Consider the following 12,427-nt stretch of genomic DNA (forward strand, 5'->3'; position numbering starts at 1 on the left):
ATATATTCTGTAGCTAAAAACTTGGAAAGGTACTAAAAGCACATTACAGAATGAAAAACCTATGTGCAATAAAGGAATTTTTATTAAATCAAGTATGTTATAGAATTTTCTGATTTTATTATTCACCTTAACATGATGTTTCTTTTGTGTGATTGCACAGTTCTTCTTGAACGAATACCATGGGTTCCACCAGAATGTATTGAGAATCCCAAACAATTAAGCCTGACCACAGACAAATGGAGTTTTGGTACTACTCTGTGGGAAATCTGCAGTGGAGGAGACAAACCTCTGAGTGCACTGGATTCTTCAAGAGTAAGTATTACTGGGTCTGCAGGCATAACAGTGTTCTTTGGACACTTCTAATTTAAAACATCTGCTGTTATAACAGTATCAGCATGTAAAGTGATGTGGCCCATGACCACTGTAGGAAAAGAACACTTTTACTGTCAGATAATGATCAGAAGTGATGATTTGAGGTTTGTCTTTATGTTGTTTGTTTTGATTTTTATGGGGACAAAGTACAGCATTGCTAGAATTCTCTTGTTCATGTTTCTGTTCTTTGTTGCAACAGTGTATCACTTTATACAAAAAGTATTTTTAACAATGTACATGGATTTTAATTGGCATTATTCTAGTAATTCAACATCTTAAATACTATAAGACTTTGTGTGTTGCAAACAATTCTATTTTAGCTAAACCAGAAATGTTAACTTTGTCTCAATTAGGGGCAGGGGGTGGAGGGGATACATGTTCCATAAAAATATTATTTCTTATGTATTTGCTTCCTCAGTTGGAAACAAAAAGATTATTTCCTTTGCTATGGTATATAGATTTGTAGTATTACTTTCATAAATGGACTGTTACCTTCTCACAAAGCCTGATCTCAGGTGGGGTAATCAGCTCTTACCATAAGCTCCAAGGTCTACCTAGACCTAGCTGATAGATATCTAGTTATTTCAGAAGTTGCCCTCCTCCCCTGTACTAATCCACATTTTTTCATAATATTCATGAAGCTTTTTACAACTGGAGGAGCTCAGCCACCTCACAAGGTGGATAGAATTTTCTGCTGGACCCATCCAGTTGAGGTTTTATGAAATTACCAGCAAAGGACACACCATTTTTCTCATTATCCTTCTCTATAGTCTTATCTTCCATGAGTAAATGACTGGGAATTTCTGAGCTAATTAGTCTAAATTATGCCAGTCTTGCTACATTGTTAGCCTTGGCTTTTGATGTGAATTGGTCAGACGTACATTTGTTGAGATAACAAGTCTAGGTTGAGAACTATATTTTTTGGCTGCTCTGCCGAGAATGTTAAGGCTTCTACAACTCTTCATGGTTGTATATTAAAATGGCTTTTATCTATTTACTTCCAGAAACTACAGTTTTATGAAGATAGGCACCAGCTTCCTGCCCCCAACTGGACAGAGCTAGCAAACCTTATAAACAACTGCATGGATTATGAGCCAGATTTCAGACCTTCATTTAGAGCAATTATACGTGACTTGAATAGTTTGTTCACTCCAGGTGAGTCTGTGATACAACAAGAATGCACTAGGGAAAAAGAACCTTGATTCCTATTGGTTCATTTTCATATAGAGCCTTCCTTTTTGGTATGTCAACCCATAACCATTCTCCAAAGCCACCCTGGAAATCTGAGTTCATAAGGACACTATGTTACTGCTTTTTCGTTGTTCTAAAAGAGAACACATTAAATGTTAGCATTATTGTTCAAAGCAGTTTTCTAGTTTGATTAATGTCTATCCCAAACATTCTAGTCTCTTAACCAAGTGTGCTATGTTTGTGACTGTCTTTTTTTGCTCAATAAAATAAACAGTTTCCTTTCTTTTTTCCAAGTAGAAAATACATGTTATCACAAGGCCTTGTGAAGTTTACATTTCTCCCCTCTGCAGTAGTGGAGTTGTTGCACAATAGGTGCTAAATTCGAAGTACAATAGGCCTGCAAAAAGAAAATTGGGAAATTAAAGCAAGACTTGCTCTGATTTAAGACAAGTTATTTGGCTTTTTTGTAATACATTAATTTCTATGGAGTATTTTGCAAGGACAAAAGAAGTGGTTGTTCATATTCTACTGAGCTGGGGTATGCCAAGCAAAGGCAGAACATGCCATGATTGTAGTAAGTTTCTTCATTCTCCTGTTTGCTTTTCTGTGCCTCCTGTTCCCTTTATCTCTTCCCTTCTTCCTCCTACCCCTCAGATTATGAGCTGTTGACAGAAAGTGATATGTTGCCAAATATGAGAATTGGAGCACTTGGATTTTCCGGCGCTTTTGAAGATCGGGACCCAACACAATTTGAAGAAAGACATCTTAAGTTTTTACAGCAGCTTGGCAAGGTAGGATGTTTTGAAATTCTCTAATTACCTAGGAAAGAACTGTCTTTTTTCAGTTATTTTCCAATGATGTCATATACATTATTTACATTGAAACCTCTGTTAGAGAAATTAATAATTTCAGTCATATCTGACCACAACCTGCAGTTCCTTTACATCTTTTTTTAGTAGCACAATATCATTAGATAGAGGAAAGATAGCTGACCTCTACAATGAATCCAGTCACACTGAAAGGCTAAAATCTTTTTCAGTAATGCAGAGCTGCATCTGACTTTTTTTTTTTTTTAAATACTTGGTATTCATTTAAAAATGTTCCAGAGGAGTCTTCAGGGAACTAGTGGGGTTGGGTTTTTTTGTGCACGCATATTCTGAGAAATCTGAATATGCAGTCCCTAAATTCAGTAACATCTTTGAGATATATGTAGGCCTTGAACTTTTTAGGTTTTAGAAATCGGCATTTGGTTACTAGTTTTGCAAGTCATTACAGCGTGGCTGTGTGAAAGCATGCCTAGACAGGTGACCAAGTGCAGCTGGAAGATCTTCACCAAGTACCATTTTTCCAGAATGGTTCCTTGCTGTTCTATGTTTTTTATTGACATGATAGTTATATATTCCTTTGGCTCCAAGTACTAGTGAAAGCAAGCCTGAAAGCAAAGTAGCAGAACTACTTCTATTTGCAGATGGTTCATTGTTGGCTATAAATGGTAGCATAGCACAGGGATGGTATATAGCACATAGAACAGAATGGTAGATGATGACTGCATAAAGGGAGATAAAGAAAATTTAAACAGAGAAAGGGAAGAACTTTGAAACAAATGGGGGAAGAACCACCAAGAAATAGGAGAATTAAGAGCCAAGAGGAACCTAAATGAAGGGGGGTTTGCAAGTGCAGGAAAGGAGTATGCCAACTGACAGTTTGGAAGTGCAAGTGGAAATTTGTGAAGAAGGGGGAGAAAATGAATGGACATTGTCCTCCTTTCCTTGTCCTCGTTTCCTCTGGTGGTCTTTGCTTCCTTTCATAGAATGCTTCTTACTCTTATGGAACTGTTACCTGTGATCCTGCACTCTTTTTTCTCTCAGGGAGGTTTTGTGGCATTTCAGTTAATTGTGGTCACTTTAATGCTAATAGACTGAGCACTGAGGCAGTATGAGCAAGCACTAAGAAAGAGACAATGTTGTGGACTTGTTTTTTAATTCAAGTATTTCCATTTGTGATCTAGGGAAATTTTGGCAGTGTTGAAATGTGTCGATATGACCCACTGCAGGATAATACTGGAGAAGTGGTGGCTGTTAAAAAGCTGCAACATAGCACAGAAGAGCACCTTAGGGATTTTGAAAGAGAAATTGAAATACTTAAATCTCTGCAGCATGATAACATTGTTAAATACAAAGGAGTGTGCTACAGTGCAGGTATGTGCTATGTTGAATATGCCTTTAGGTGTACACCTAAGTGTGCATACTGAGAAATTCAGAGAGGTAAGTATTCATTAAAGTCACTGACTTGTCCTAACTTTACCAGGACTTAGAGTACAAATCAAAGGAAGTAGTGTCTGTCATATACTACTTCTCAGTTCAAGATGGACATTTTATTCAGTCAGCTCACTGCATAATTTGATTTGATTAGAGAAAGTACCATTTTGACTAGTTACCCAGTTTCTTTATGTTAAAGCATAAAAGCCTTCCTACAAAAGAATTTACGGTTAAGTGGGAAAATGCAACCATTTTGTAACCATTGTTGGTTTTGCTCAATGTAATGTCCTAGAATGGATGTTACCAATTCTTGTACAGCCTGTACAATAAAAGACTAGGCAGGAAAAAGTTTCAGAAATGGATGTGTTTGAGTGAATTGTTGATGCTGTTGAAGTTGATGAATGAAAGCATGGGTTCTGCCTAGAACCTTACTGTAAGAAGAAAATTCTTGGGTTCAAAATCAGACTAAGTTTTTAAAGATGGTAAAATTGCTGACCAGTTGATGTCAGTTGCCATTCTAAGTTTCATCTCAGCAATGAGGAGAAATTACATAAACATGGATGTACCCATGTTGGCACTCTTGCTTTGCTTTAGCAATAGTAGCTAAAGTATTGATGAGATGATCTTGATTAATGATGCTCTGTATATCAAGCATTTACGCATTATTGTTGTGTTTAAATAAATGGCATTTTCTGAACAAATGCAGTTAACTAATATATGAAAAATTGCATAGTGATGTACATATAATAAATTGCTTCTTTGGTATTAAGATTATTTTCTATTACTTTTATTCATAGACATTTATAAATATTTATATTTCAAAACTTGTCATTGGAAATGACAGAAAAATTAAGTGTGTATTTTATTGTTGTTGTAAAAGGTCGTAGGAATCTAAGATTAATTATGGAATATTTACCATATGGAAGTTTACGAGATTATCTGCAGAAACACAAGGAGAGGCTGGACCACAAGAAGCTTTTGCTGTATGCGTCTCAGATATGCAAGGTAGGAAATTTCAGATTATTGATATTTTTCAACAAATTTTTGTCTCTTTTTGGTCTTGTCTCATTTGTCTCAAAACAACAATCATTGGTTGTTTTGGTGTATCTTCTATAATATTGTTGGGCTGCTAGTACCACATAACCCTAAAAAAAGTAGCAATACATATTCATGTACTCAAGAACTGGACAAATTTTTGAGTGTCTTAGGCCAGTCTCAGCATCCTGTATTATCTGCTGACTGAGGCAGAATGTACTCCATTTATTTGTGTTTATTTTATAGTTTGCTTAGCTTATATTTCATTCAGAAGGATTAAAACCTCTTTTCTCCCTAATGAGAGCTAAAATAAAATTTTGCAGGAGTTAATATACTCACCCAGGAAAACTGTTCATGACATACTATAACTGATTTTTCAGAACTTGGACACTCAGCTATAAAACCACTATAACAGCATGTATATGTTTAAGAAATTTATTTAAACTGTAAATAATAGTAGCTTATTTAGCAGAAAGATCAAAGATACAAGATTTCTGTATTAGGAACTAGAGGCCATAGAAGTGCCCAAAGCTGTAATGAATTATTTGCTAGTTTCAATGGTTGGTACTGAACATCCTTGATAAAATTCTGAAAAGGGGAGCAAACATCTGATATTTATTGTGACATTTCATTTTTCAGAAGGAGGGCTTGTGCGTACCCTAGTTTTATTCTCTTATGCTTTAGAAACAAGAAAGTACTGATACTTTGTATTTCATTGCATGTTCAGTAGTTTGGAGAAAGAAAAAAAAAAAAAGGGAGGGCGGGCGAGGGGAAAAGAAAAGGAAAAAAATCCCCACACCCTCAAGGCAGGTACCAGAAATATTTTTAAATTCCTTTCCACAATATCCACATCAAAGATGTGGAAACAGTAGGCTACTTACTGGGTATTCTTCAGGGTATGTAGCCCACAGATATTCTTATGTCTGGTAATTGTGCCCTGCTGCATTCAGAGCAGAAGATTTTCCTTCTGTAATATCTGCAGAAAAGGCCTGACAAGAATCAGGCAGGAGAGTCTCTGCCAGAGCCGAGACCTCCAGGCATTCAAACTTTTACCTGATGAACAGAGCTTGATAGTTCCGTGCTTGAAACTGGACTGAATTGGTAAACCTTTTAGCTACTGAACCTGGGGCGTGCACAGAAGGATGGTGCATGCATTTTTAGCAGCTGATCCCACCTATTCGTGTGCTTCACTGAAGCAAGGCTAGGTGGGTAAACTCCAGCAAAAACTCCTTGATGGGCAAGCAGTGTGCAATGAGCTCGGAAACCAGAAAATGTTCACAAGTCTGTGGCAAGTGTCCGTCTTTTTACAGAGAGGAAGGATTCAACATGCGGCCACCCACTCAGAAGGTTAAAAAGCCCTCTGATCTGTGTCTCCAAAACAAAAGTCATTCTCCAGTAACGGGCATAAGAAATTCTCTCAGTATTATTTCTGCAACTGTTATTATCAGTGCTGGTAAGTCACTGAAAACAAGCTTCCTTCAAGCAAAGAGCTGGAAGAGTCTAACAGCACCACCTAGGAGGATGGCGACAGGGAATCTTTCATAGAATAAAGATGCAACAGGGATTTTTGAACATACAAAGGCTGCAGCCACTTACCTGTTTTATTCTGTGGTCATCTCAGCCTATGACCTGAAGGATCTTAGGGTGCCTACCCTATTCACTGTCATAAGAAGCTGTGAAGCTTGCATATATAAATCCTCCAGCCTTATCTAAAGCTTTATCCAGAGCCTGAAGGAAAAACAGCAGCAACATATCTCAGGACCCTGGTCTCTGAGGCAGAGGTATCTGATACGACTGGAAGGTGGATTTTGGCCTTTGCAGCCAGTGCAAGTATAGCAGGAAACTTCGGGAAAGGAACTGTATTCAGAAGGTACAAAGAAAAAAGTTCTTGAAGTGTGTGTGTGTACATACACGTATATAAAAGAAGCATTGAAATGTTACAGGTCTTCGGGATGGTGATGAAAAATCAAAGTAGCAGATCAAATGACTGCTTCCTAAGTATCAAGCACCAACCAAGAGGAAGGAAGCTAGAATATGCCTGCTGCAGACACTTTAAGTAGGAAAACATCCTGTTTTCATGTCAGAAAGCACGGGTACACACAGTGTGAGAATGTGGGAAGTCCACATGTAGGACTTGCTCTTAAAGAAGTATCTCTCCTTCACTTCTAAGGGAAGCAAAGTCTAAGAATTACAGCATGTCTTGCACTTTTGTTGCTGTACGACCTGCAGAGCAGAGGTTATATTGATTACATTAAGTTTTCACTCCAATTTGCACCATTCTGTTACTTCAAAACAATTTAATTAAAAACATAGTGACTATCTAATATTGCAAAAATGGAATCTGAATACTTTTCCTTCTTTTAACTGATCACATTTCCCCCTTTCCTTTAGCTACTTTTGCTTCTCTTGTAATGTTTGCTCTTTCTGCTCTACATTTCTGTCACTCTGTTATTTTAGGGTTTTTAATAAAAATCTTTCTCCCTCTGCCTTGCTGCTTTTCTCTCAAATGTATGAGAGAAATAAAGGCATACCCATACCAGGGGATTAAGACAAGTGTGTTTGCTTGCTGTGTTTTGCTTCCTTGCTACTATACTGGGAAAGGGTTCCTGACTTAAAGTTGATATTTTTTGTGCATATCTCATACTGTGAAAAGCAGAATTATCAGAAATTGCATTTGCTATGGTGATGTTTCTGTAGATGTAAATTAGTGCAGGTGTCATCTAGTGCAGTTTGTGCCATTAGTACAGCTTTTCTGATAGCAAGCAGTAGGACTCTATATTCAACTTAAAGAATCCTGCCAATACAATGGCACATAAAGAAGTTAACTTCTCCGTGCGACTGATTGTTGGGATGTTCTTTTTTTTTGCTTTTTTGACCCTGCATTTTGTTAATCCTGGCTGACAGGAGAAGAGGCTAAAAATAAACTTTTTTTCCATGTCTTAATGCTTAAAGTGCTTCAGGTGCCCTTGCTGGAGAGCCCAACTTTAATGATGGAAACATTTGAAATCACGTAATTAAACTCAATTCCATTGTTAGAGGAGTGTCACAGGATTATGATTTCCACTTAGAATTTGAATGATTTCAATTAAGTATCTCTCAAAATAGGTATTTTCCAGGCTAACAGAAACTACTCTACTATCATCAGAGAATCTTTAGGACTGTTTTCAGTACAGTATGTAGTAGTAATAAAAAGTTATAGCATTCACATAGACTGGTTGTATCAGAAGCCCAGGAGTCTCACTTTGAAAAAGCTAGGTTTGGTGGTTTTGAAGATAGCAATGGACAAGCGGGTAATGAAGAATAAGGCATTTTTTAACGGGTTTGGAATGGGATGTGAGTAAACAGCAATGCCACCTAGTGCTGCTAGGAGGTAACAGGAGTCTGAGAGGAAGACTGGAGTTAAATAGTACAGTCTTCTCATGTGCCCTGGATTGTGTAGCTTAGCCCAAATCTTATTTTCCTTCTATCGGTCTATCACTGGCAAACTGCATTTGGCCACAGAAAGGAGCTGTAACAACTATCCAGCTACGTAATCAACAAACACTTGGCTCTGACAGGTGCTCAGTCTACCTCCCTTCACTTCAGGGAGGTCTCTGCATTTGGAAAAAGTAACTCCTCGGAGAAGACGAATGTTTAATCACACTGATTTTGGTAACAATCTGTGCTTGGTTTTAACTTTGAGGTTAATTCAGCCCTTTAGGGAAAATGCAGCTACTTAATGATAAAAGTGTTGTGTTTGTGAATTTTACACCTAGGGCATGGAGTATCTGGGTACAAAAAGGTATGTTCACCGGGATTTAGCAACAAGAAATATCTTGGTGGAGAATGAGAACAGAGTTAAAATTGGAGATTTTGGATTGACAAAAGTCTTGCCACAAGACAAAGAATACTACAAAGTAAAAGAACCTGGTGAAAGCCCTATATTTTGGTAAGTCGTCTTTTGGTGTATGAAATCATGGCATGTTTTCAGTTTTTGCTGTTTCAGACAATCATTTTTGCATATTGTGGAATTTTTAAGTGCAAACTCAGAGTCAATTGCCCAGTGTTGTGAAGGCCACATGCATGATGTTTGATTTTAAAGAACAGCATGTAGGACTTTTCAACATAATTTCCAAACACACACTCCCCCCAAATTACCAAAATATTTGAAAGAAATAGTCTGCAACAGGAAAGATATTCGAAGATAAATCTAAAAGGGCCCATTCCCCAGGATGCTTTCAAAGTTTTGGACCTTTCAGTTCCCTAAACACTACCTGTTCATGTCTTCTGGCTAAGATCTGTTGGATGGACCCTCTGTTGACCAAGTTAAATCCTACAGGCTGTAATTAGCAAGAATGAAGTGCTGGGTTGAATATTTTGGTTGATGTCTGTATTTGGACACTGAGCTTCCAGAGAAGGTCTAAGTTAATCTGTAATACAGTAATGCTCCAACAAGCTGCACTTAGCTTGGAAAGGGAAAGAACACTTTGTGTAGCCCATGGGGGATTGAAGGATTATGAAATGGAAATTGGTAGGCTGTATTCAGAATGCAAAATACATACTTCTGTTCTATAAAGACATACAAACACCTTAGAAAATATGCTGACACATAACTGTGATAAAAACCATTTTATGGCCTAATAGCAAAAGAAAATGCCATTCTGTACATGTGATTTTAGTCTGCCTTAGGCATGTAAAAATATCATATATGAAGGATAAATAATAAAAAATGGCATCTTAGTAGATGTTATTGGGAGTGGTAAAATTCAAGTCCAGAAGTACCTTGGATGCAGTTCAAGACTCGCTGAAAGTAATGGAGGGATGCTTACTGGCTATAATTATTTTTCTTTCCAGGCCTTATCACATCAAAATCTTGTTTACTTGCATTACAGATAAGAAAAATATCTACAACTTTGGTAGAAAAAAGACAAACTTGGATATAATTATCACTAACTGTGTTTAAGGTGTCTTGTGTTTTCAATACCAATTAACTATTATTAAAGAATGGTTACTAGTGAAGGTAATAGAAGGAAATGAGAACATGCTAATGCCTATGAACAAAGAACACTTATTCATGAAAAAAACCCCAGTCTTATTGAAAGAAATATCTTCAAAACCAGAAAGACACATTATAAAGAACAATATTCCTTTTACCATGTGTTGCAGGTACGCTCCAGAATCTCTGACAGAGAGCAAATTTTCTGTGGCCTCAGATGTGTGGAGTTTTGGTGTAGTCTTGTATGAACTCTTCACGTATATTGACAAGAGCAAAAGCCCACCAGCTGTAAGTACATAGTTAATGTTTCTCATTTAAATTTCTGAAAATACATAGATGTTTCCTATACATAAATAGGTTGATATTTACTGATCCTTTTCTGGAGATACCTTGGTTCTTATGAGGCAGCATCCAATCAGAAGCAGCAACATGCTAAAAGGTATTAGTATCAAGCCATAAGAAGGAAAGGACATCTGAAAATTAGCTGATAGTCTGTACAGATCTTATCTGCCCTGTAACTTCTAACTGTTTAAAAAGAAATTGAAAATCTCTCATTATAGATTGTTCTTTCTTGTCCTTCATGGAGAGTAATCCCAGATGCAACTGTTTCATTGCAACGGACATGTATTTTTAATGCTATTCCAAATCTAAGGCTGAGCCAAACAAACATGTAAACATTAAGTTGATTTAAATAAGGTAACTTAAAGTTATTTTGTTATGTCACCAGAACCCAAGTTAGCAGGTTTTTGAAGTTCAAGAAAGAAAGGGAGTGGCTTTTTGCAGACTGTTGACAGGCACCTTTAAAGTCAAATTTACAGTGGATGGAGAAAAATGCTACTTGCACACTTAATAACAGTTCTCCAATTGGCAATGACATTCACGATCTCCTCTGCAGGCATAACAGGGGAGAGTTGAGCCTTCTATATTTACTGGAGCTCTCCTCACCTGTGGCCAGTGTCTCAGTCCTGGCAAATGTAGTTTTGAGAGCTGCACAATGATGATAGGCAAAAATGCACTTGAAATACCTCTGCATTGACCTCAGTGGACCTCTTAGTAATTCAATACAGTGAATAGGCTATCAAGGAAGAACTCTCAAGGCATGGGCATCTCTTCCTGCATAATAACATAAGCATTGCAGACACCTGGAGTTTTTCTTCAGAAGGATTATGAAATGGAAAGTGGTAGAGTAAGTCATGGGTCAGGTGGAATATACTTCAAATAAATCAACTCTGCACGTGCATTCACCACTTTGTCAGGTTGGTTATCCTATTGGTATGTATCAAGAAATATTAATTTTACCAATTAGCCAAAGCAGTTTGTTTAACTGTCATAGTCTTTGTGATGATACATTGTTTCCCCAACTTTGGCCATTTGCACATTCTACCAACAGCTGTTCCACATTTTCATGTCAAGGATCATTAAAAAAAATTATGTAGTGTTGGAGGAAAAATAATTCCTTTATGTTCCACTTAGAAATTATTTTGAGTTAATAGTACTTGTTCATTTACTTTTGATCTCTGGCAATCTGAGTGAGATGTTAATCTGCTTTTTGGGTTATGTTGATTTTTGGATAGCAAGATTTGTTGAAGCCATTTTTGCTGACTTTAATTATGCTGCTGTTTCTGGCCTGTAGTTGCTGATTAATCCTGTTTAATTTTTTTTTAATACAAATTCTTTGTAAGAATATTGCAGCATCTTTTTTTTCCTTTAAAAATTATTTATGAGAGTTGGCCTTCTGTTTCAGGAATTCATGCGCATGATTGGCAATGATAAACAAGGTCAGATGATTGTGTTTCATTTGATAGAGCTTTTGAAGAATAATGGACGACTACCGAGACCAGATGGATGCCCTGATGAGGTTAAGTATTGTATTACTATTTTGTTATAGTCTGAAAGGGTGAGTACCTGGTAAATGCAAACCTTATGTTTCATTCTGCTTAGGTTACTGAAGTATTTATAGAAGTGGAATGGCTGTGCTGTTGTTTTATCAGTTGCATGATGAGTGTAATCACATCTCTTTCCTGATTCTTTAGCTTGCATTCGCTCAGGAGCTATGACTGACTGCTCTACTAGGGCACTCAGGCTTCTATTTCAAAAACATAAATTTATTAAGGCAACAAGATTAGTACACAGGACTTGTTCCATGGAAGTCCCATATAGACAGTCTTGTTCAAAGCTGTGAACTGTGGATTCTTTTGAAGTCTGTAACGTTTAGCAGAAGTATCTTCATATCTACGTGAGACTTTTCAAATTTGATTCCAAGGTTTAAAGAACTTACCTTTATTTTCCAAACTTACCTTTATTTTCCTTCTCTTGCTCTTCCCTCCTCAAGCATAGGAATACCCATGTTTATCATGTGTATTATTCACTGTCACGTATTCTCAGCCAAGAGAAAAGCCTGCGGACTATAGGCACAGTTAAGTATATGAATCAGATTCTGTATGTTCAGGGCCTTCAGATTCGTATTCATGTTCTTCATAGATAGTGAAGTGTATGTATGTAATGCCATCCTCAGAGCACACAAATTAATTCAGTGTTCTTCTGGTTTTTGCTAGTAGTCCAGAGGTTTTAAAAAATACAAGACTTAGAAGTAGTA

General features: G+C 37.0%; 1 protein-coding gene across 9 annotated transcripts in view; it reads left to right on the forward strand.

Moving 5' to 3' along the window:
* Positions 1-12,427, forward strand: part of JAK2 (Janus kinase 2) — a 91,731-nt gene that overhangs the window by 75,383 nt on the left and 3,921 nt on the right. For all 9 annotated transcript variants that reach the window (XM_054810965.1, XM_054810958.1, XM_054810960.1 and 6 more), the window contains 8 exons: positions 161-312; positions 1,377-1,527; positions 2,218-2,354; positions 3,572-3,761; positions 4,702-4,826; positions 8,612-8,784; positions 10,002-10,119; positions 11,576-11,689. In XM_054810965.1, the coding sequence (XP_054666940.1) occupies positions 161-312; positions 1,377-1,527; positions 2,218-2,354; positions 3,572-3,761; positions 4,702-4,826; positions 8,612-8,784; positions 10,002-10,119; positions 11,576-11,689 (1,160 nt within the window). The remainder of the gene's footprint in view (positions 1-160; positions 313-1,376; positions 1,528-2,217; positions 2,355-3,571; positions 3,762-4,701; positions 4,827-8,611; positions 8,785-10,001; positions 10,120-11,575; positions 11,690-12,427) is intronic.

This window comes from Grus americana, chromosome Z (genome assembly GCF_028858705.1).
Source record: "Grus americana isolate bGruAme1 chromosome Z, bGruAme1.mat, whole genome shotgun sequence".
Classification (NCBI taxonomy): domain Eukaryota; kingdom Metazoa; phylum Chordata; class Aves; order Gruiformes; family Gruidae; genus Grus; species Grus americana.